Source organism: Scylla paramamosain, chromosome 36 (assembly GCF_035594125.1).
Source record: "Scylla paramamosain isolate STU-SP2022 chromosome 36, ASM3559412v1, whole genome shotgun sequence".
NCBI classification, from domain to species: Eukaryota; Metazoa; Arthropoda; class Malacostraca; order Decapoda; family Portunidae; genus Scylla; species Scylla paramamosain.
In genome coordinates this window covers 4778875-4802879 of record NC_087186.1, presented here as the reverse complement: position 1 = coordinate 4802879, position 24005 = coordinate 4778875, and the positions used below count along the sequence as shown (strand labels likewise).

At 38.4% G+C, this 24005-nt stretch overlaps 1 protein-coding gene and 1 long non-coding RNA gene across 3 annotated transcripts; both read left to right on the top strand.

The window, feature by feature from the left end:
• Nucleotides 1-2400: 2400 nt before the first annotated feature.
• LOC135090797 (jerky protein homolog) lies at nucleotides 2401-8767 on the top strand. The gene is made up of 5 exons (XM_063987863.1): nucleotides 2401-2471; nucleotides 3408-3463; nucleotides 3750-3947; nucleotides 7593-7770; nucleotides 7888-8767. The coding sequence occupies exons 1-5, from the start codon at nucleotides 2401-2403 to the stop codon at nucleotides 8765-8767; spliced, it is 1383 nt and encodes a 460-aa protein (XP_063843933.1).
• Nucleotides 8768-9322: 555 nt separating this feature from the next.
• On the top strand, nucleotides 9323-20459 carry LOC135090833 (uncharacterized). 2 transcript variants are annotated; one of them, XR_010262136.1, is made up of 3 exons: nucleotides 9323-9343; nucleotides 19823-19970; nucleotides 20168-20459. It is a non-coding gene; the product is annotated as an uncharacterized LOC135090833 (long non-coding RNA). The 2 variants fall into 2 exon arrangements; XR_010262135.1 differs by lacking the exon at nucleotides 9323-9343 and adding an exon at nucleotides 17954-18042.
• Nucleotides 20460-24005: the final 3546 nt, after the last annotated feature.

Below are 24005 nucleotides of genomic sequence, written 5' to 3'. Positions count from 1 at the left end.
AAAACGCATAATCAATAAATTTGATGAAGACTTTCATGGGGGGGAAATAAAGACGAAAAACAAATGATAAAAGATTGTAAAACGCACGGCATTTCGATGACTGTGCCTTTGTTTTTGGATATATCAAGTCTGGACGCTTATCTGCTTGACTCTGTTGATGTGAGAATTCGATTAGAATTCGCTAACAAAACATGGATTCTTAATTCACACCAAGATGCCAGCAGTTTCAAATTTAAGCTCGAGATGGCTAAGTTATGGGTTGACCGCGTCACGCCACATCCGCCCGCCTTAGAATCGTTAAATAACTCTTTGACTCTAAATCCAATGCAATACACTTTTAATAGAACGCTCAATAAAACGTATGTGTTAGCCGCCAATCAAATGTCTTTGATTGCCAAATTACCTTTCGCGCAAATCATACCTCAAAATTTGACCATGGCAATAGTTGATATGGACAGCTTACAAGGCGTAATTGATAAGAATGGTTTATATTTTCAACACGCCGATCTGTCACATGTACATATCATTGTGAACGGGGCAACCATTTATAACGTTCGCAGCTCTTTCCCGCATCACACATCAAAATTGTTTTACACGACCCTTGAGTCACTAGGATTGGACACACATAATTCCCTAACATTTGATGCTTTTAATAAAGGTCGGACAGTATGTTTCTTTAACTTTGTGACGGAGGACGTGCACAATGCCATCCCTCTGGATAAATCAGGAAATCTAAGAATTAATCTGTCTTTTGCTAAGGAACGTAATCACAACCGCGTCATCATGTCTTTCGCTGACACTACTGGCGTCATAGAAATTGATCATTATCGTCACGTTTGCTGCATTGTTCGCGCATAAGCCGTCATGAATGCATGTGAAATACAGGCATCTTGGGCGATCAAGTTTATTTTTTAGGCTGTCACGACCATCGCCGTGTGACATCTGATAAATCTTGCCAGAAAACAGGCGAAGCCATGTGTTTTCATTCTAAATACATTGAGTGACTCAAAGATCATGGGCCACTGGATTACTGTTTATCTTAATTTTCAAAGTCAGACCATAGGCTATTACGATAGCTATAACTTGCACCCCAAATACAATTCCGCCGTCTTACATCATTTTATGGAAACTTGTCCACATATGAAAATTAGCACATTAAGTTATCGACTTCAGGGGTTGAATTCCCTCGTGTACGGTATTTATTGCATGTTCTTTTGCCTTCTACTGAGTTGGCATACATTAAAACGTGCAATGTGTATTGTTCACGCCACCTTCAAAAAGCATCAATATCTATATAATGACAAAAAAATTACTCGTATGGCTTATGTAATATTTCGTAAAATGCCCCATTGCATGCCTACGTTTTGCCCAGCCGGCAGCCGAGCGAGATGTCATAACATCTGTAAAGCGGTAATAAGGTAGATTGGGGGTGGGGGGATGGGAAAGGGGGTCAATATGAGGTAATTGCTGACGGATAAGCGTCACTTCGCCATCACCTCTCAACCCAGTCAGACATCAAAGCCTCATCTCCAAGAATGGAGCAAGCTGACAAATGTTTCATCTTGAGAACTGCGGGTGAGTACACCATTGCCTTGCATGCCATCTCGCATCTTCACCATTGTAAATTACATTAACGTTCATTGCCAATGAATAAGAAGAGGGAGAGGGGGAGGGGAAAATAAAAACTTTTCCATTGTTCTCGTTTTTTTTTTTTTTTGTCTGTTACAGAACGCATTTCTTTCCGCTTTGATATCTATCTGGGCAATGCTGGGGGTAAGTGAAGCCATGCCGACCATGAGGATGTCAATGTGGAGAAAATGTCAGAACCTGCAAAGAAGAAATTGATCTTTAGCGATGACGACATGTCGCCGCTGCCGGTCAGCCCACCTCCTGATGCTCCATCAGGACAGGAGTCGCAACAGCAGCGGCCAGCACAGCAGTCGATGCCGCCACCTCAGGAGTCGCTGATGCCGCCTCCAACTGAAACACAGCCGCGGCGGTCAGATGAGTTGGCAGTAGGCGGCAAAGAGGGTCAGGAGGTGAAGAAGTCGCAGGAAAACAGAAAAAAAAAAAAAAATATTCCCCCTAACACACCAGAGGATGACAGCACACCAAAACTCCCCGTTGCTCCAGCCGCCCCTCGTTAGAAGCTGATTCCTAGAGTTATTAAAACTATGCCCGTCATTGACAGCGATGACGATGATCTCTTTGCCTTCAATTCGCAAATGTTTTGAATGAAAGAGATGTATTTGCCCTAATAAAGCAATGAGCTGTATTTGTCCTAATAAAAATAAAATGTCCCATCGACTATGCATAACCTTTCTGATAATAATAATAATAATAATAATAATAATAATAATAATAATAATAAGACCATCTGGCATAAGTATTACGTCAGCCATGCCGCTGGTGGTTGGTGAAAGTGGAGGAGGCGACCGCTCCGCCCCAGCCATCACAGACACTTTCTCCAGGTAAAAAGGATGGGCAGGTAACGGGACCAAGTGGGACAGTCGCGACGACCTTGACCATAGGGGATGTACTGAGATGTCAGAGGGAACGTGTGATGGCAAGTCTCGCCACCCAGGCCGTCCAGGATCCGCGCGGGCGGCTAGCGCGTGACGTCCACGCGGTGGTCCATTCTATAGTCCTCAACTTCCCGTTCCCGCCCAAAAAAAAGAAAAAAAGCCCGCATGGTTCCTGGCAGCGTAAGGCCACATGGGGCCTGCCGGCGTCGCCTGCCACTTTCCTGACACGTGCAGGCCTCCCCCACCCCATTCCCTTTCCGCCCGACCTTGACCATCCAGCGGTGACGACCTTGGAATGTACGCGATGGCAACACTCAGTCATCCCACCCTCCAGGATTCACGTGAGTGAAAAGGCGACCTACATGGCATGCCAAGAGAGTCCCCTAAACCACGCGTGTGTGGCGGGCGGCTTCCATGTCTGGCCGCCAGTCCACTCCCCTCTTCATTCAATTATTTTCCACCCACCATCATTGATTCATTTAGTCATTCCATCGTCGCCGAAGGATAAGGACACACGACCCCCCACCTCTCCGTCAGTGTCGCCGTCACCGTCCCGCTCCCCCCCCTTTCCCCCCCTGGTGTTGCCGTCGTGAATCACCCCCACTCCCCTTCCCAAGCCTAGTTCTCCATCCTGAAATGGACTGCCACTGAAGTCTATGGAAAATTGTTGCCGGGTTCCCCATTTGCAACTTGATCAGGTCCCCATTCGCAATATGGCATGCCATCAGAGTCGCTCCTGGGGTGGGGGTGGGATCCCCATCCTTCCCCCTCCCCCCATCCCCCAACACCCTATTTACAGCCAGGGTCTCCATCCTGAAATGGATCGCCACTCCGGGTAATTGTCAGGGGGGTCAACCCCCCTGAAAAGGCTTTGCCACCCAGGTCCCAATGCAATGGGGACCTGGGTGGCAAGCCTTTTCAGGGGGGCGACCCCCATGGCAATTTCCCAACTACTTGTGTCACTAATCTATTATGCTATTATTCAAGAGTGATTGATATCATACAGGAGAGAGATGGTTGGGCAGACTGTATTTATCTAGATTTAAGAAAAGCTTTTGATAAAGTGCCACATAATAGACTGCTGTGGAAGCTGGAAAAGATAGGTGGTGTAAATGGAAAAAATGCTGAAATGGATGGACGATTTCCTTAAAAACAGAGAGATGTGAACAGTAATTAGGGACCAGACATCAGTGTGGAGCCCAGTATTAAGTGGGGTCCCCCAAGGGTCAGTGTTGGCACCAATAATGTTTGTGGTGTATATAAATGATATGGTGGAGAATGTATCCAGCTATGTGAGTCTTTTTGCTGACGATGCAAAACTTATGAGAAGAGTGAAGGGAACGAAAGATTGTGAAGAATTACAAAGAGATATAGACAAGGTGTGGGAGTGGAGCAACAGATGGCAAATGGAATTTAACTCTGGTAAGTGTAAAAAGATGGAATTTGGAAAAAAGTAACAGAAGGTGTAGCTATAACTATAAGACAGGAAATGAAACAATAAATAAGACAACAAGAGAAAAAGATCTGGGAGTGATTTTCTCAGAGAATTTATCACCAGAAAAACATATTAACAAGATAACAGGTGAAACTCCCAGCCTACTAAGAAACATAAGAGTTGCCTTTGCTTATGTGGATATAGAAATGATGAGGAAAATAATCACTACAATGATATGTCAAAGATTAGAATACGCAGTGGTAATTTGGTCACCACATGAAAAAAAAGCACATAAGAAAGTTGGAAGGAATACAGAGAGCAGCAACAAAGATGATAACAGAATTGCAAGATTTGTCATATGAGGAGCAACTAACTAGAATGCAACTCCCAACCTTGGAAAAGAGATGAGAGAGAGGTAACTTGATTGCATTGTATAGATTGCTGAGTGGGATGGAAAAACTAGATAGGGAGCATCTCTTTATAATGAATGAAAGAGAAACAAGAGCACATGGAAGAAAACTAAAAGTAACCACCTGCAGAAGGGACATAAAGAAGTTTAGCTTCCCTCATAGAAGCATAAAGGCATGGAATGGACTTGAAGGGGAATTGGTGTGTGCCACAAATATTCATGACTTTAAGGAAAAGTTGGATAAAAATAGTTATGGAGACGGGACAGTAAGAGCTTAGCTCTTCTCCCGTAAGTCACAACTAGGTAAATACACACACACACACACACACACACACACACACACACACACACACCTACCAGTCCTAACAGAGCAGTTTGTGACAATTCACATTATGTAATCTAATGTATTAAATGTAATGTGTGTGTCTGTGTGTCCTTTTCTCATGTAACCGACTACATTTAAAAAAATGTTTGTTGTGAATAATGATTCATTGTCCTTCTCAAATAGGGAAGTGATATATATATATATATATATATATATATATATATATATATATATATATATATATATATATATATATATATATATATATATATATATATATATATATATATATATATATATATATATATATATATATATATATATATATATATATATATATATATAATGATTCATTGTCCTTCTCACATAGGGATGTGATATATATATATATATATATATATATATATATATATATATATATATATATATATATATATATATATATATATATATATATATTTATATATATATACATAACACATAAGTACATAATTTATGAATATATGTTATAAAAGAAAAGTCCATAAATACTCCAGTTGATGGAGGGAAGTGGTGACCTGACTTGCCTCCCCTGAGATTTCAGAGTTGGGGCTGCCTCACCACCTTTCCTTTCCTCCTTCCTTACCTTCTCTCTCTCTCTCTCTCTCTCTCTCTCTCTCTCTCTCTCACACACACACACACACACACACACACACACACACACACACACACACACACACATTATATATATATATATATATATATATATATATATATATATATATATATATATATATATATATATATATATATATATATATATATATATATATATATATATATATATATACACAAACAGAGAGAGAGTTACATAGAATTACATAGAAAAACAGGCCACAATGAACCTTGCGGTCCTCACGAGGTGACCTGATCTAGGACTACTAAGGTGATAGTAGAAGAAAAGGACAGAAAAGCAGAAGGTTCTCTCCCCACCCTTCACTCCCTCTGGCATAAGCTGTACAGGAAAACAGGTTGGAAAGAAATACCTTACGGGGTTAGAGAAGAAAAAACCCAAAGGAAATTTTATTGGAAAGAAAGAAAATAGATGAAATCAGGTGCCCCCATTTCCTGAGAGCAAGTGAATTAATCACTAACAAACAAACAAACGCTGTTGGCCATGGTTTGCAGGCAAGGTATTTATCAGGACAGTGTTTAAAAGTCTCAATGGTGTTGCAGTCTATCATGTCTTGAAGAAGCCCATTCCATAGATTGACTACTCAATGGAAAAAATTATTTTTTGATTCGTGAGAGTTGAAGGATTTCTCAACAATTTTGCAATCGTTTCTTCGTGTGTAATTTGAAGAGTCTATCACAAAATATTTACTGAAGTCCATGTTATCAATGCCTTTGATGATTTTAAACACCTGTTTTAATTCACCTCTTAGTCTTCTTTGTGTTAATGGGAATAGATTTAATTCTTTAAGATGCTCTTCATATGATTTGTTTCTTAGACTTGGTATCATTTTTGATACTCTATGCTGAACTCTTTCTAAGTTATCAATCTCTTTTTGGTAATAGAGGCACCATGCTTGAACACAATATTCCAAAAGGGGATGGACTAAAGAGTTATAGAAAGTGAGGATTGTATCCTTAGATTTATATTCAAAAGATCTGCCAATTACGCCAATTATTTTATTCACTTTCTTTACAACTTCTGAACATTGTTGGCTAGGTTTTAAGCTACTCGATATTGTCATTCCTAAATCAATTTCATTGTCAACACTTTTAAGTTGGTTACCATTTAAAATATACTTTGCTTTCTCATTTCTATACCCTATATGAAACACTTTGCACTTATCTGTATTAAAACTCTCTCAATGTATATTGAGATATATTCCTCCCATCTGCTCTCAGTTTTTCTCTTCTTCCATCTATTCCAAGCATTTAGCTTACAATTCCTAGCCTCTTTGCATTATGTATTGAACCATTCTTTACCCTTTCTACATCTTGTTCCTCCTCTAGGTACAAATTTCTCCACAACAGAATGATATATCTTTACATTTTAGATATATTTTAGAATATATCTTAATATACTTATTTCTAATAAGTACATTGAGATAATAAGAATGGAGAGAAGAAACTTTGAAAGAGATATAATAGATAAGTGTATAAATGAACACAAACTGTTCTTTAGACATATTAATTAATGGGAAGATGAAGAAGAAGGAAGGTGTATCAAGATTGAAAGTTGAAGGAAAAATCTATGAGGATGCACAGGTCATGGCAGAGGTTATGAACAATAGTTTCTGAACGGTATTTACTGTGGAAGAGAAGTTTGATGCTGGAAGGGATAAGTTGGTGAGGAATATACAGTAAAATCCCTCTCATCCGGCATTCGAGTATCCGGCAGCTTCAAGTATCCGGCACATTTCTCCCCGAGCCTTGAAATCAATAAAAAATCAATGTGTACTCATAAAATCAATTAAAATTCCCACGCATACTTTGTCCCCTCGCCACCAGAGCGCACTGCTTCGCACCACCCGCAGCCCACTGCACTGTGTTTACTCAGTGACTCAGTCCCGCGTGTGCACTGCTTATCACCTGATGCCTTCATCATGCCTAAAGTTGTAGAAAAGAGGAAGCATGTTGTGCTTACACTTAAGCAGAAGGTAGACATTTGTCGACAATTAGAGAGAGGTGAAAGCAGACAGCAACTAATGGCGGAATATGGTGTGTGTTCATCAACTATTTATGAAATTAAATCCCAAACAAAAAAGTTGTGGGATTACATGAAAGCCACCGACACCCCAAAGGCAGCGAAAAATCGTCACACACTGCAGTATCATCGTGGTGAAATGATGGACAAAGTGTTATACGAGTGGTTCAGCTTGAAAAGATCAGAAGGAGTCACAATTACAGGCCCAATGCTACAAGAGAAAGGGCGTGATTTAGCAAAGAAGATGGGTGAGAAAGGGGCATGCCAGTTCTCTGATGGCTGGCTCTACAGGTTCAAGGTTCGTCACAGCATAAGGAAGCTGGACATCTCGGGAGAATCAAAATCTGCTAAGTTACTCTTGGCTGAAGAGTTTGTTGACAGGTAAGAATAAAGAGAGAGAGAGAGAGAGAGAGAGAGAGAGAGAGAGAGAAAGAGAGAGAGAGAGAGAAAGCCAACCTAATTTCTTTATCTAAACCTTGTTGTTTTTATTTCTTATAGGTTTGCAAAGATAGTTGAGGAGCATAACCTGACGTCTGAGCAGATTTACAACGCTGATGAGACTGGCCTGTTCTACCGCTGTCTGCCAAGAACCACACTTGCAAGCGAGTCGGAGGGAGACGTGAAGGGATTCAAACAGAGCAAGGACAGGCTGACAGTTCTGTGCTGCGCTAGCATGGCTGGTATGCACAAAGTCAAGTTGTGCGTGGTTGGCAAGCACAAGAAGCCGCGCTGTTTTAAGAACGTGAATTACCTGCCTGTCGATTATCATAACCAACGAAGTGCTTGGATGACAGCTGAAATTTTTTTTGACTGGTTCAAGCATTGCTTTGTGCCATCTGTCAAGGAAAATCTGAAGAAAAATTATCTCCCAGAGGACAGTAAGGTAGTTTTATTATCAGATAATTGTAGAGCTCATCCACCAGCAGAGGAACTTGTGGGAAATGTTTTTGCTGTATATTTGCCCCCTAATGTCACAAGTGTTATTCAACCCATGGATCAGGGAGTCATTCAAAATTTTAAGATGAACTTTTGTAAGAGATTCCTTCACAAACTTGTTAATTATGAGGAAGGCCCAATCCCCGAGTCCCAAAAACAGTTTAACGTTAAGGATACGATATTCATGGCTTCACTTGCTTGGCTAGATGTTAAAAGGCAAACATTGATGCGATGTTGGTGCAAATTGTACCCTTTGATGATGTGTGATGATGAGGATGATGAGGAGTTTGAAGGGTTTGTAGATGGCATGAAAAATTCAGTGGTGAGCGAGCTGAGGGAAATGGGGGGAAATGTGCAACTTAAAGTGACAGATGAAGCGTTACAGGAATGGGTGGACGTGGACGAAAATCAGGCCGTAACATTCACTCTCACAGACGAGTAACTTATCAATGCTGTAGTAGATCATTTAGAGAAAATTAGTGATGATAGTGATGATGATGATGAAGATAATGAGCCTAAAGTAACTTGGGAACAGGCTGCGAAACACATAGCTGGCTTTGTCAGGTTTGCTGAGCAGTGCACATGCATGTCAACCCAAGATGTTATGACCCTTCACTGCATTGAGAATGAGTTTTTGCTGCAAAGAAGAAGGAGCTGCAAACAAGGAAACATTAGAAACTATTTTAAAGTAGCTTGTAAAGGAAAAGAAGTGGGGCAAACAAGTACAGAATCTGATGATGTTGATGACCCGGAGGGTGTTGAATGAGAGGTGTGGGGAGCGAAAAAGTGTCACAAACACTCGTACATTTTCATATCTTTATTGTATGCTATACATGTTGGCTAATATTGAATAAAGCAAATAAGTGTATATGTACTTTATTTTTTGTAACCCATCAACTTATTTATAAGAGGAAAGTATTAAAGAGAATGTTAGTACAGTAGTATTGTGTGTTGGTGAGTATGAGATGGCAGCGCGGGTGGCGACGTGCAGCACGGCGATCAGCTGATCTTTGTTATGGTAAGATGCGTGAGTGTAGGGTAGTGATTGTGGACATAATTTCACTTCACTTTAAACACTTTAAACACTTTAAACACTTTATTATGTTTGTCTGTAATACATATATAAGCTTAAGGTACAATTAATTGAAAGACAAACAGCCCCTTATGAAGCACAAGCTTTTTGGGCACACTTAATATCTACTTAATACTGAAATGTAAAACAACACTAAACTAAAAATCTAATTGAAGAAAATGTAAAAAAAAAAAAAAAAAAAATTAATAGCAATAACAAAAGATTTAGGGATAAATGGCTTTGCAAGAACAGGAAGGAAAGGAGAAAAATCATAATTATACATGAGAAATAGAGAAAATTGAAGTGAAATCTGATTATAAACAAGCAAATATTAGTTTTAAGAATAATTAAACAAACAGAAATAAATATGTATATATACTAGAGGTTATAAACTATTTTAGTTACAGAGGATATGAACTATTTGGTTACAATACCAAGAAACAAAATAATTGATATTGATAAAAATTGATTGAAGTACAAGATGTGTCAGTATTGAGACAATAAATATTCTTTTAGTTTTCTCTTAAAGATATTTACGCTTAATGAATTTTTTATATGTTACAGGGTGCTATTCCATATTTTGGGACCTTTATACATTAGAGAGTGTTGGTAGAGAGTTAAGGTATGATAGGGAATCTGTAGAGAATGCCTGTAGCGTGTGGAGTGGTTATGAGTTAGGGTCAGGGTATTGTTGTTGTTGGAATTTATCAATTTGAACATGTATGATGCAATAGAGAAGTTTGATAAGTCAGAGAGTTGAAGGATTTTCATAGATTTAAAGAGTGGAGGTGTGTCACTATTAGTCATGATTCTAATAATTTTCTTGTGGAGGATGTTTAGATTTTGTAGATGACATGGGTAGGTAGTGGACCAAATTGGATTACAGTAGGTTAAGTGTGGGTATATATGGGCATAATACATGATTTTCATAATTTCCACTGGAACAAAGTTTTTTATTTTCAGCAATAGAGCTATTGATCTAGACAATTTTAGGCAAAGGTTTGATATGTGATATTTAAAGGTAAGATTATTGTCAAATGTGACTCCAAGAAATTTTGTCTTAGAAACTTGCGTGATATCTTTATCTAATATAGTAAGTCTAGGTAAGGGTTGGTATTTGGTGGTGGTATTTGTAAATAACATGTAGAAAGTTTTAGCTGTGTTAATTGTTAGGCGATTTGCAAGACACCATTCAGAAAAGGCAGATAATTCTAGGTTGGCTCTGTAGATTAGGTCAGTGGGATTATCACCAATCATGTACAAGGTGGAGTCATCAGCAAACTGTATAGTGTTGAAAGCAGTAGAGGCATTGCTGATATCGTTGATATATATCAGGAAAAGAATAGGGCCTAAGATGCTACCTTGTGGCACACCAAGATGTATAGGTTTGATGGTTGATTTAGAGTTATTGTAGGATGTAAAATGAGATCGGCCAGTTAAATATGATTTGAACCAATTTTCCACACAACCGCGAATACCATAGTGACGTAATTTGTCTATTAGAATGTTTGGGTCAACTGTGTCAAAAGCTTTGCTGAAATCAATGAAAATGGATATTATAGACTTATGTTTATTCAAGGCATCGTGTAGGTCAGAGGTAAACACATTTATAGCGTCAAAAGTATTTAGTCCGGGGCGGAAACCAAATTGCCTATTATTTAAGAATTTTTGTGAATTGAGGTAGTTCATGAGGAAGTTCTTCATAATGATTTCAAATATTTTAGAGAACACTGGTAAAATAGAGATTGGTCGGTAGTTTGAGATATTAGTTTTACTTCCCGATTTATGGATAGGGATAATTTTTGCCAGCTTGAATCTATTAGGGAAAACTCCATCTTTTATTGAATCATTGAATAATTTTGAGAGTGGCTCTGCTAGAAGATTTTTGTTCTCTTTGATTATTTTCACAGGTATTTCATCCGTAGGGCATTTTTTATTTTTTAAGGCAGAAATAGCATTTACTATGTCATTTCCTGTCACTATGGGAATATTCATGGAATTTAGGAAATTACCTCTGAGATAAGAAATGTGTGAGTTTTGAGCTCTAGGAAGCTGGGAGCTAAGTTGAGGTGCAATTTGTGAAAAATAGGTGTTGAATGCATTTGAAATTTCATGTGGAGTGTGTAGGACTGTGTCATTATAGTGTAGTGTGTGGGAGACCGTCTTGTTATTATTAATGTTTTCTATTTCGGTAATTAGTTCCCAAACTTTTTTTGTGTTAAGTCTAAAATTTTCAAACCTTTGTAGGTAATATTCAGATTTTTTGCGTTTTATTAAGTTATTTAGATAATTTCTGTAATGTTTGTTGTGGTCCATTGTAATTGACCCTAGTTTGTATAGTTTGTACAGCTGATATTTATGTTTTGTTGAATTTATTAACCCCTGTGTTAACCAAGGCTTACTTAGTCTTTTGGATGTGATAGTTTTGGTTATTTTGGGGAAGCAGGAAGAGTATATTTTATATAATTTATCCAGAAATATGTTGCAGTTTGTGTTTGTGTCACTGCTAGTGAGGTAGAGATTCCAGTCTGTATTTGATAGGGTCTGTGTGAATTTCAACCGATTTACTCTATTTTGTAGCCTAAAATCAACTTTGTGGTGAATATTGCACACTTTATCAGAGGCTGGAATATTGATAAACACTGGAAGGTGGTCACTGATAGGAAAGTGGAAAATTCCAGAAGAGACTGGTTCATTGAAGTTTGTCCAGACGTGATCCAATAAAGATGGGGCTGCAGTTGTATTTATGTCTGAAAATCTTGTTGGTCGAGATATATGTGGGAAGTAATTGTTTGATTGCATAGTTGTAATGAAAGAGTTAGTAGGAGGGTGTGACACATGTTCAAGAAGGTTTATATTGAAGTCACCTATGAGTATATTCCTGTTGTTTGTGAAAAAGTTATTTGAAAGAAGATTATCAATATATGCATTAAATTAATTTACTTTAGCATGTTTACTATTTGGTCTGTAAATACAAGAAACAGAGTAGGAGGTAGTAGGTAGAATAATTTTCACACTACATAGTTCAGCATTTTCATCACACATGCAAAAATCCTTAATAATTTCACTTTGTAGGTCAATATTTACATAAATTGCAACATCCCCACCTGGAGAGTATAAAGGCCTGTGAACATGATATGACTTATAGCCATCAATTTCGTGAAGGTGAACATTATTTGCATTGAGCCAGGTTTCACTTATACATAAGATATCAGGGAGTTTGGGAAGAGATTTGATAAAAGAAATTACTTGGTCATAATTTTTGTTTAGTGAGCGGGCATTTATATGGAGAATATTGATATAGTCAGCGCTACTTCTTGGTATAACATTCATGTATGAGGTAAGGTCATGATAATTACAGATATCATCTAACTCAAGAGATAAGTACATGGAATTTATTATTTCTATGCCGATGCTATCAGATTCATTGTTGTCTTCTAAGTCGTTGAAAAGTGTATTGAGGAGATTCTCACTAGTAAAGTTCATGATATAGAAAGGGGAATTAAAGAAAGGCTAGTAGAAAAGGGGGCAAGTATGGGTAGCAGAGAGGGAGGAGGGAGTGGAAGGGATTTGGAAAAGTTTAAGGGAGAGGAAAGGAAGGATATGATAAGTAGAGATAGAGAAGAATAATCAAAGAATAAGGAAATACATAATAAAAAATTAAAATAAAAATTAAATAAAAAGAAATTGGAAGGCTTACCAGGTATGTCATAAGAAGGGTGGAAGGTAGATTGCAAAATGTTTGCAGAATTTGGTGATCAAAAGGATTAAGTTGATAAAACTATAAATGTTCAAGATATTGGCAAAGTAAAGATGATAGAATAAAGCTTCATACCCAAGATATTGGCAAAGTAATAGATAAATAGGCAAAGTAGTAGATGGTAAAAGAAAGTTTCATATGATGAAATCTAGAAAAAATTAAGATGAATAATAATAAGTTGGAGACATGCATAGGATATGACATATAAAATATATACACAGGAAAGGATAATGAATACATTATATATATAAATCAAATAGACATAAAGATTTCTAGAATGTTTGGTAGGAAATATTGCATCATGTTGAGTTGAGAGCACATTTAAGACTGGGTCAGAACAGGATATTTATCTAGGAAAATGTTCAAAGACTGTTCAGTGGTTATCATGTGTTTTTGACTAGATGTTTTTAATTTAACAAAGATTTTTCCATCCCTTGTGTAGCACTGTTGGAAAAGCTCCTTGTTTTTTTTCCTGATACCCCAAACTGTATTGAAGATATTGCGTCGTTTTGGAGTGAGACTTTCATTAATATAGAGGCTAGGTTTAACTTTTACACAGGCATCCATTATTTCTGCCTTCTTTGATCTATTTAGCAGCTTTACAATTATTGGTCTCTCTTTGTTTTGACTTTTTGAACCTAACCTGTGAGCAACATTGATGTCAGCATGACTTAAATTGATGTGCAGATTATCTTTAACTGAATTCACAACAAGGTCAGTTGAGTTTTCATGGTTTTGTTCTCTGGGCAATGCAGGACCACTAATTATTATAGTATCTCTTCTTTCATATTGTTCTACATCATCTAGTTGATTTTCAAGTTTGCTGACTGTATCCTCAAGTGAGGTCACTTTGTCCTGCAACTTTTCAATTTTTTCATCTTTTTCCTTGGAAAGAATAGACAGAGCTTTCACTATTGTGTTCACTATCACTTTACCTTCTTCGGACAGACGAGCAATGTCACTGGAGATGAAGTCAAGGATGTTTGTTGTGGGTGCTTGTCCCATGGCTTGAGTTGGTGTCTTGACCATCTCGGCTATGGCTGTCCCCTGCTTCTGTCCAACTGGAGTAGATACCACAGCTGCTACGTCAGACCCTGCCACACTCCTTGTTTGCACCATTTAGCTTGCGAGAATCCAAGTAGTAGACTACGTGCAGGTATAATGGAGTAAACAGGTACAGGGGCGAATCTGCGACGAGCCGGGGTTTGTTTACGTTTGGCAAATATTGTTGGAACAGTCCAGCGGCGGAGGCAGGGGACTTGTTTTGCTGGCTTATTCTTCCTTCACATCCTTCTATGTACTGGTTCTTGTATGGATCTTATGGCGGAGACATACCCGGAGCCACCCGTAATGGTTCTTGGATAATAAGCGGGTGTAGCAAGCAGAAAAAATGTGGAAAGTGAGGAGCTCCAAGGCACACGTGTTTCCACGTGTACCACACTGAGACAAAAAAGACCCACCAGCTTGGCTGCCAACACTAGGTACTGGCATGCCGCCATGTTGGACAGCTGATTGGGGATTCCCTCCTCTATGGGGTGCAGAACAAACCAGTCCTTTTGTTTTTGGAATAGCACCATCTTGCTTTGGAGTTCTCAACATTTGTCCGACAGGACCGGAGCTCCTTAAAGACTTATTGGATGGCATGGTGGGGCACAGGGACAGGAAGTTGCCAGGAATATGGAAACTCTACACCAGAACATTCACTGCATCCTCCGTTCTGCTCTGTGGGCATATGTCCTGTTTGCTATAAGGGCTGATTTCACAGTCGCTTGGTAACATTCCAAAGCAAGAGCCTTACCAACCTGGTAATATGCATTACCAACACCTTGATCTGATCTCACTGTCATTTTTTTTGTGGTTTCTGTGATTCCCAATCTGGGAACAATCATAACAAAATGAATACCTCTGATTTGATAATGTTGGTATGCCAGAGCCCCTTTAATAGACAAAGTGAGACAATTCACAATAAAAGAAAAACTGACCATGCCACCGCTAAAAGAGAGAGAGAGAGAGAGAGAGAGAGAGAGAGGCATGGAAAAATGAAGTACATCACTGGTGCCTTCAACATGCCTTATCCATCCGCTGTAAACATGGGTTACATTTGTGATTTAAATTCTTTCTTTTGGAAAGGTGGTTCAGTGGTAGAATTCTCGCCTAAAAAAAAAAAAAAATATATATCTGCTTTACCAAACTGCATATGTCAACCAGGCACATAATAAATCATCTACTCTCTTGTTAGAGTGAAAGATTTTGGGTTTTATGGAAATAGCCTTAGCCTACTAATTTTGAGACAGTTATTTATTTCTCAGCAAAAATATGATGCTTCTTCTTTTAATCATGATGTACCCATTGAAAGGATTAGCAATTAAATTAATGAACTGAATTAATCTAAACCTATTCTAATGCAAGCAAGCCCAGTCCTCTGATGGAAATGGTAATGTTATTTCAGTATTATCTAATAGGGTGTATTCTATACACCCTATGTGTATGTGAGGATTATTATGGTTTTTAACCAAGGAGGCATAGTAGATAAAATAACGGTGACAGGTAGTGAAGCTTTCATCAGCTGGTGAAGTGAGTCCACGCCACCATCCAAATTCTTCTTCAATTTTATCATATTACTATTATAGCCTACAAAACGTTGTTGTATTGTTAAATAATTTTAATATACAATTTAGGAAGTAATACAAGTACAAGAGGATAAGAACTTGTGATATTTGCAAGAAATAAATGCATTGGTAAGCTCCATTGGGGAGGCCCAGCAGCTCCCAAGCCAAAGGTTCCAATTTCTGGTAAGAATCAAAACAATGCCGAGAAAAATGTCTGTGAAATTGGATCTGTTGTTGGTGATGGACATCACCACTCATTGGTAATGATCATAACAACAGGAAGCAACTGTGAAATAGGCCCTACATACAGTGATCTGGAATGGATTAAGGATGTATGCCAAGGTACCACTGTACTTTTTTCTCAAGAAAAAAGTGAGTCTAATGTGCTGGCAAATATGGGAAGTCTATTTTATTCAAAATACTCCTACAGTTCATGTAGTTAACACCTAAGCTATTCTTCATCTTCACTGAGTTAGTTACTGTTACGACTACAGTTCCCAGCCCTTTCATAAAGCTGCTGCACCTGGACTTGCTTCTCCATAGTCACCTCCTATGTGACTGGGTGCAGGGCTTAATATAGGTTACAAAGTCCACTTTGGACTCGTGCACCCTTCTTAACAATGGTTGTAATGCCAGGTCACAATAATGAGGTTGTCAGTCTGTTTTACCCACTGACAGACAAGAGAAATAATCTAATAACAATTAATTCCACCAACTGTGAAAGGATTGACAACCATGTCTAGGAAGAAAGTTATAACGTGCAATAACGCATACATGGCTGAGGTATAATACCCCGCTGGACAACTGCCCTAAGTATCAAATCCTCCCACTGTCGAACAGCATGTTATAGCCTCAAGCCAAATAGTGTCGTTTACAGCCTCCTGGACGGCAGGCCTTGTCAGGACCTAAAAGGGGGAGTAAAGTTCACTACACACCCAATTATTTAAGTCCTCTGCAAATGAAGCACCTCTAAGAGCCTGACGCAGTAGCATTTAACACTAAACAAGCTCACTAACAAGAGACATGTCTACAAACGAGTGCCCACGAATACAGGAGTCACTTCCCAGGGTATAGAGCATGTTATACACAACTACCTTCTCTGGCAGGCTCCTTTGGAGACTCCTGTCCTATATAAGTAGGCCAGAGTGTACGGCCAATAATGACTCACCTATCTCCTTAAGGCAACTAACCCGACTAATTGTTATTCTTCCTCAGTCTCCATCAGAATTAGTGGCCATCTCATTACGTCTGCTCCTTCTAAGCACTGGGCAGTGACTGAGCATGGGAAAGTGTGCCAAACACTCTCCCTCTGCTGTTATGAGGAGGTGGGGTACAAGGAAGGGGGAGATGGCAACACACATGCATATGTACACCTGCCCAGCACTGCTCCCTGCACTGGATATACAAACAGAACATTCAACTTCTGAAAATTCTAATGACCAAAATAGGGGGGGGCTAGATGAATACTGTCAAGAGCAACTCTTTTACTAAATACTGAATGAGACTCAAATTGAATGGACAAGGGGAAGTAAGAAAATTTACGTGGGAATGTGAATGACTGAAGGGATAAATAATATTTTAGAAGCTTCAGGCTGGGTAGCTACATGATCAGGATGCATCTAAGTCTCATCCCCTGCCTGTCTCTCTCTCTCTCTCTCTCTCTCTCTCTCTCTCTCTCTCTCTCTATTCTTTTCTCATTCATTCTACTACTTTATTTTATATTGTGTTATCTTGCTGCACATGTAACGCTCCTTTTTATTATTTCTGTGTTTCTTTGAGTCTCCCCAATAATTGTTTTCTTTTGTAGCTTGCGGTGAAGAGGAGGATAATAGCGGTAATTAAAGGTTTAGTGATTATATGAAAAAGTATATTTATAAGGCGTGTATTCGTGGGAGTGATTTAGAAGTCTTGAAACATTTGTTATAAATAGTCTTTACTTATTTCAACTGTGGTTTTCTCTAATCAGTAGTAATACGAATAATAGGATTACATCATGTTGCGTCAGCCTACCAGTAACTCATAAGGTGTCATTCCCTAGCTTATAAAATATGTTAGTAATTTAGAATTCAATTATTAACTTCAACTAATGTCCAGCCTATATGCTCACCTTGCTAGCCAATTATTCCTACATTTTTATTTAAACTCACGGTTCAGTAAAATTATTTGTGAAAGAAGAGAGAGAGAGAACTAGCTAAAGTTCCAATAACTTCAGAGGCCTGGGGGTGGGTGTTGAGGGGGAGAGCACAGAATGGCGTCTCCCTTCCCTCTGGCAACAGGTGGGTCTTGTAGCTCTGAAATATTTTATTTTTCTTTTATTTAGAAGTGAATATTACTGTGTTCATGTTTATTATTCATGTCTCTAGTGAAGATATAGTGACTGTACGTGTTGACAGAATGGCGTCTCCCTTCCCTCTGGCAACAGATAAAATAGCGGTGTTGGTCCCACGTGGAGACAGGCCACAGAGTCTTGGGAAAGTGTTAGCCATGTAATGTTTCTTTAGTCAAATATAGTCTACTGTGAATGTGTTGTGAGCAATATTATTGCCGTAGAGAAGTGATGGATGAAGGCTGTGACGCTATTTAGGGATATAACGGTGCCCAGAATCAATGGTACTCTTGAGGAGTTATAAAAATAATTATTTTCTTGTGTATTCGTAGTGTTAAATAACGGAGTATAAGTGTATATGCCATACCAGAATTTCAAGTGCCTTTTTTTTTTTTTTTTTTCTCTAGATTAACCACTCAATAAAGTGTCATAGTGGGTCAGTCAACCCAAAGAATCCCATCAGTATTATTCATTTAATTATTTTTGCTATTTTTATATATTTCGTTCCTCATAATAAAGCCACACTGTAGGTACTGTGTGATAATTAACCTCTCCCTACCCTCTGGCCATGACGATGAAGGCGAGAACCATTACCAATCAAAAATGTTTTTTTTTTTTTTTCTTGTGTGTGTGCGTGCTTCACCTCTTCTCTCTTCCTCTTCTTTTTTCTTCTTCACCGTGAAGATCTTTGCCTCGTCTCATTAGAGCTCTGATCGGACCGGTGAGGAGGAAGGAGGAGGGGGGGGGTGGCATTACACACACAACATTATCTTCCTAGATTTCACTCATTTTCTGCCTTTCTTATTCTCATAGACCCTTTCTCCTTCCTGAATGTCATGAAATGCACTGGAGTGCAATTACCTCCCACTTGAGTGTTTCACCAAAACCCAAACATTAACATGATAATTGCACTCCATCCCTGGCATACTGGCATACAAGGTGTCCTTATCATAGAAATGATCCAAGTTGTCAATGGAAGTCTATCCATTATTTTTATAATGAGTCATGAGCCTGTGATTGATTGAAATAGCCCTGGACAGCCACTCCGCACCTACTCTTTTCCTCAGCAAAACAATCAAACCACAAACCACAGAGCTTCTTTCCTTGTGCCACATCTTATTTAACATCTGTCAAAACCTACTAAACCAGTGATGCTCAACCTTTTTAGGTGATGGCCACTTTAGATGGTCACTGTGTGATGAGGGCTTCATATTACCTTTCATGTGAATATGCACTCTAATTGATCTATTGCATGTCATCATGGGGAGCATGATGATGTATAACCTTTGCATCCACAAGATATTATGATACAATTTATTGTATCATAATTAGATACAATTTATGTATCCTTTTCTGAAGAATTACCTTTTTCTGCTTACTGATTCATGTAATGCAATGTAATCATGTAATATATTTTTTACATACATTCTATTTTTTGGGTATTATGTAATCCAAATATACTTCATATAATGAAATACATGTTGAATATGGTGGAGTATTGCTTCAAAATAGAAATTTACTAATAAGTCTTGGTGGGAAAGAAAAAAAAAAAAAAAAAAAAAAAAAAAAAATATATATATATATATATATATATATATATATATATATATATATATATATATATATATATATATATATATATATATATATATATATATATATATATATAACATCAGCTGCTTCATGCAAAGCCTTGATTCATGTTATCCTAATGTGTAATTCATTTTCAGGAGGTGGCAGGGGATGGAAAAAGGGATGGATCTGTGCAGTAATGACATGATGGAGGCTGCCTCATAAGTGTTTTAGATTAGCTGTACAGTTACTCATCAGATTTGTTGACAGTTTTACCACACCAAACAAGGATCATTAGTCTGAAATGTAAAACCTTTGCAGATCAAGTATTATGAGCTCTTACTGTTAAACAAATACATGCATAGAATACCATGAAATGGGCTGAAAGATAGAAACAATTTACTTATGTAATGAATAATTTTATTAACAAGAATCAAGCTTACTTACTATACCCTGATACTAATAATTATGCCTCTCCTGACTTATTAATCTTGGCATTGCAGAGTCATTGTGATGGATGGCTATGGTGCCATGCCCCTGTACTCCACCATCAGATGATGTCTCCCCCAACACATCATCAACTTCTGCTGCTGCCACCAACAGTGTCCAGCAGGATCTGCAGCAGCAGGTTGAGGAACTGAAACTGCAGCAGAGGTACATTACCAAAAAAAAATGAAGTGTGAAGCTAAAATTCACACTCTTAAACAGCAATTGGCCATTGCAGAGCACAAAATGTGTGAGACAGAAAAGATTACCTAGAGAAGAAATTTAATTTATTAAAGCAGTTCAAGCAAAGTTGACGTTCAATCCACACCTGTTACTTATCATTCTGGCATAGAGATTCAGTGAAATGCAACCTTCCATTACTATTCTTATTTGCTAATTTATGTAACTGTATAGATGGATTTACCTTGCATCAGTACCTAGCAGAAGACACCAGTCTTGCCTGTCATGCAGAGCATCATTCATTTGGACCGGAATGAAAAATAATAGTTACACAAGGAAAAGATGGCAACAGCATATAAATTAGGGTTAATCTTAGTAGATGCAGATGGAGAAATGATTGATAACTTAAGGAAGAAGATTTGTTTGAATTATTTTTCTCTACAAAGTTAACTACTTTGTTTATTTCAGTAATTTGATGACATACCCTTCTTCAGATGGTGCACTCTCTTGCATGAAAGTGAAATAGATGCAGAGGATAGTAGAAATGTAGCACAGTTTCTATATATGTAGGATATTTAAAGTAAATGAATTAAGAGAAGGCTTATTAAGTATATTATGCAATTTAATGCAACAAGGGAAAGAATAAACAGACTTTACAGTAGATATTCACTTACTTAAAATGAGCCAAGATAAATTAATCTCTAAAGATCAATCTTCCACAACAGACAGTAGATGCAGGTAGTACAATGTAATGAAAGTTGTGGCTATCCAGATGTGGGCACTTCTGCAAACCTCAAACTGCAATTGTGAAAGGTCATTTTTGTTTGTGGACTTGCGTTTCCGGCAAAATCCCCACAAATTTACGGATTTATGTTTGCAGAAGTACAGTAAAATCCCTCTTATCCGGCATCAACGGGACCGCCGACATGCCGGATACTTGAATATTGCCAGATACTTGAATAGAAGTGAAATTATGTCCACAATCACCACCCTACACTCACGCATCTTACCATAACAAAGATCAGCTGATCGCCGTGTGGCGCGTCGCCACCCGCACTGCCACCTCACACTCACCAACACACAATACTACTGTACTAACATTCTCTTTAATGCTTTCCTCTTATAAATAAGTTGATGGGTTACAAAAATAAAGTACGTATACACTTATTTGCTTTATTCAATATTAGCCAACATGTATAGCATAAAATAAAGATATGAAAATGTACGAGCGTTTGTGACACTTTTTTGCTCCCCACACCTCTTATTCAATACCCTCCGGGTCATCAAAATAATCAGATTCTGTACTTGTTTGCCCCACTTCTTTTCCCTTACAAGCTACTTTAAAATAGTTTCTAATGTCTCCTTGTTTGCAGCTCCTTCTTCTTTGCAGCAAAAAACTCATTCTCAATGCAGTGAAGGGTCATAACATCTCGGGTTGACATGTATGTGCACCGCTCAGCAAACCTGACAAAGCCAGCTATGTGTTTCGCAGCCTGTTCCCAAGTTACTTTAGGCTCATCATCATCATCATCATCATCACTATCATCACTAATTTTCTCTAAATGATCTTCTACTACAGCGTTGATAAGTTCCTCGTCTGTGAGAGTGAATGTTACGGCCTGATTTTCGTCCACGTCCACCCATTCCTGTAACGCTTCATCTGTCACTTTAAGTTGCACAGTTCCCCCCATTTCCCTCAGCTCGCTCACCACTGAATTTTTCATGCCACCTACAAACCCTTCAAACTCCTCATCATCACACATCATCAAAGGGTACAATTTGCGCCAACATCGCATCAATGTTTGCCTTTTAACGTCTAGCCAAGCAAGTGAAGCCATGAATATCGCATCCTTAACATTAAACTGTTTTTAGAACTCGGGGATTGTGCTGTCCTCATAATTAATCATAATTTAATCGATTTTATGAGTACACATTGATTTTTTTATTGATTTTAAGGCTAGGGGAAAAATGTTTCAGATACTTGAAGCTGCCGGATACTTACAGAAGTACATGAGACTTACCGTAGGTTAGTTGAAATGTGCTTCGGATTTTGCGAGGCACATCACGTCTGCTAGATGGTAGAGTTCACATGAGATACACTACACTTCGCCACACAGTCAGTCTTTAAAGATACAACTACCCACATGAAATATTATCTCCCAACCCTTCTAGTCCTTGAATTTTTGTTGAGTAAACCAAGAATCATCATTTAACAAAGGGAGGGAGTGGAGGGCATGTGAACTCTACCATCTAGCAGACGTGATGTGCCTCGCAAAATCCGAAGCACATTTCAACTAACCTACGGTAAGTCTCATGTACTTCTGTAATTTTACTTCGGCAAATCACTTCTCTGCTAGATGGTGCTGTTCACATGAGATTTTAAAGTCATGTGGGTGTTGTATGTAAAGGGTTCTGTCAAATTTCACATTTTGTAAATAGGTGTAAATAAAAGTTCCTATTACAAAAACCCCATTGTCATTTATGAAAATAGAACATGATTTTTACTGCTGATAACATTTCAAACCTTACATTATACTGAGCCTGGCACTGCTTCTTGAAAAAGGGTCTATTTCCCCTTGTATATCCTTATTATAATATTTAGCAAATGTGGCTTCCTGCGTCCAACCAGCTTTTGCCATGATGGTGGCAGTAGGCACATCCAGTGTCTTGGCCTTAGACACTGACACAGGTCTAATACTACCTGCTGTGTACCTCTTGGTATCAATCCCACACTTACCATACATAACATGGTCTTAAGCCACCTTGCCACCATGTCCTTAGAAACACCCCTATGGGGTTTTATATAACTTATGAGTAGTCTCCCATCTGCATTTCCAGATTCTGTCCTTAGTCTCTCAGTTCTTTCTATATATTCTTTCATAGCCTTAACTACACACAATCTGTAATCCTGAGGATAAGCTTTAAATACAATGGTACGAACATTAAATTTTGGCCTGCATTGCTTGATGTTACCTCCTAACAAAACTGAAACAGATTCTTCTCCAAATGCCATATTCACCAACAATAAGTGCAAAGTTGGGATCCTGGCTGCTTGTGTCATTGCCATCAGCATCACCATTTTTAGCGATAAGTCTTTCAGTGTTAGGCTGTGTAGTGGTTCCACGAGTCTTATCTTTTGTAATACAAGTTTCACATCCCAGGTCGTTGCGTACCTGGGTGTAGAAGGGCGTAAGTTGAAGACTCCCCGCAGAAATCTGTTGACAAGTGGGTGATTGCCCGCTCTGCAGCCTTCCACCATAATTCCTATTGCAGATAGAGTCCCTCTCGCCATGTTAATACTTTCATAACCCACATTCCTTTGAAAGTTACAAGACAGAAAGTTTAATATATCTGCTATAGATGGTGCAATGGGATTAATGTTCCCTCTACTACAAAAGAGTGTCCACCTCTTGATGTGAGTGTTGTATTGTCTACCTGTTGCTGGTTTCCAAGAGGCCATAATGATTTCCGTACCTTCTTTAGATATGCCACATTCTCCAAGTTGTTTCCGGACAACTGACAAGCCATCAAATTTGTGTGTTTCATTATTGGGTGCTCCTCAGCAGTTGACGGATGCATTAGCACATTTTTCCTTCTCTGTATGACCCGAGGGTCGTCTACTAGCATCCGAAGGAGCACCCCCATCCACGGTTGTGATGGCCAAAGTGGCACTAT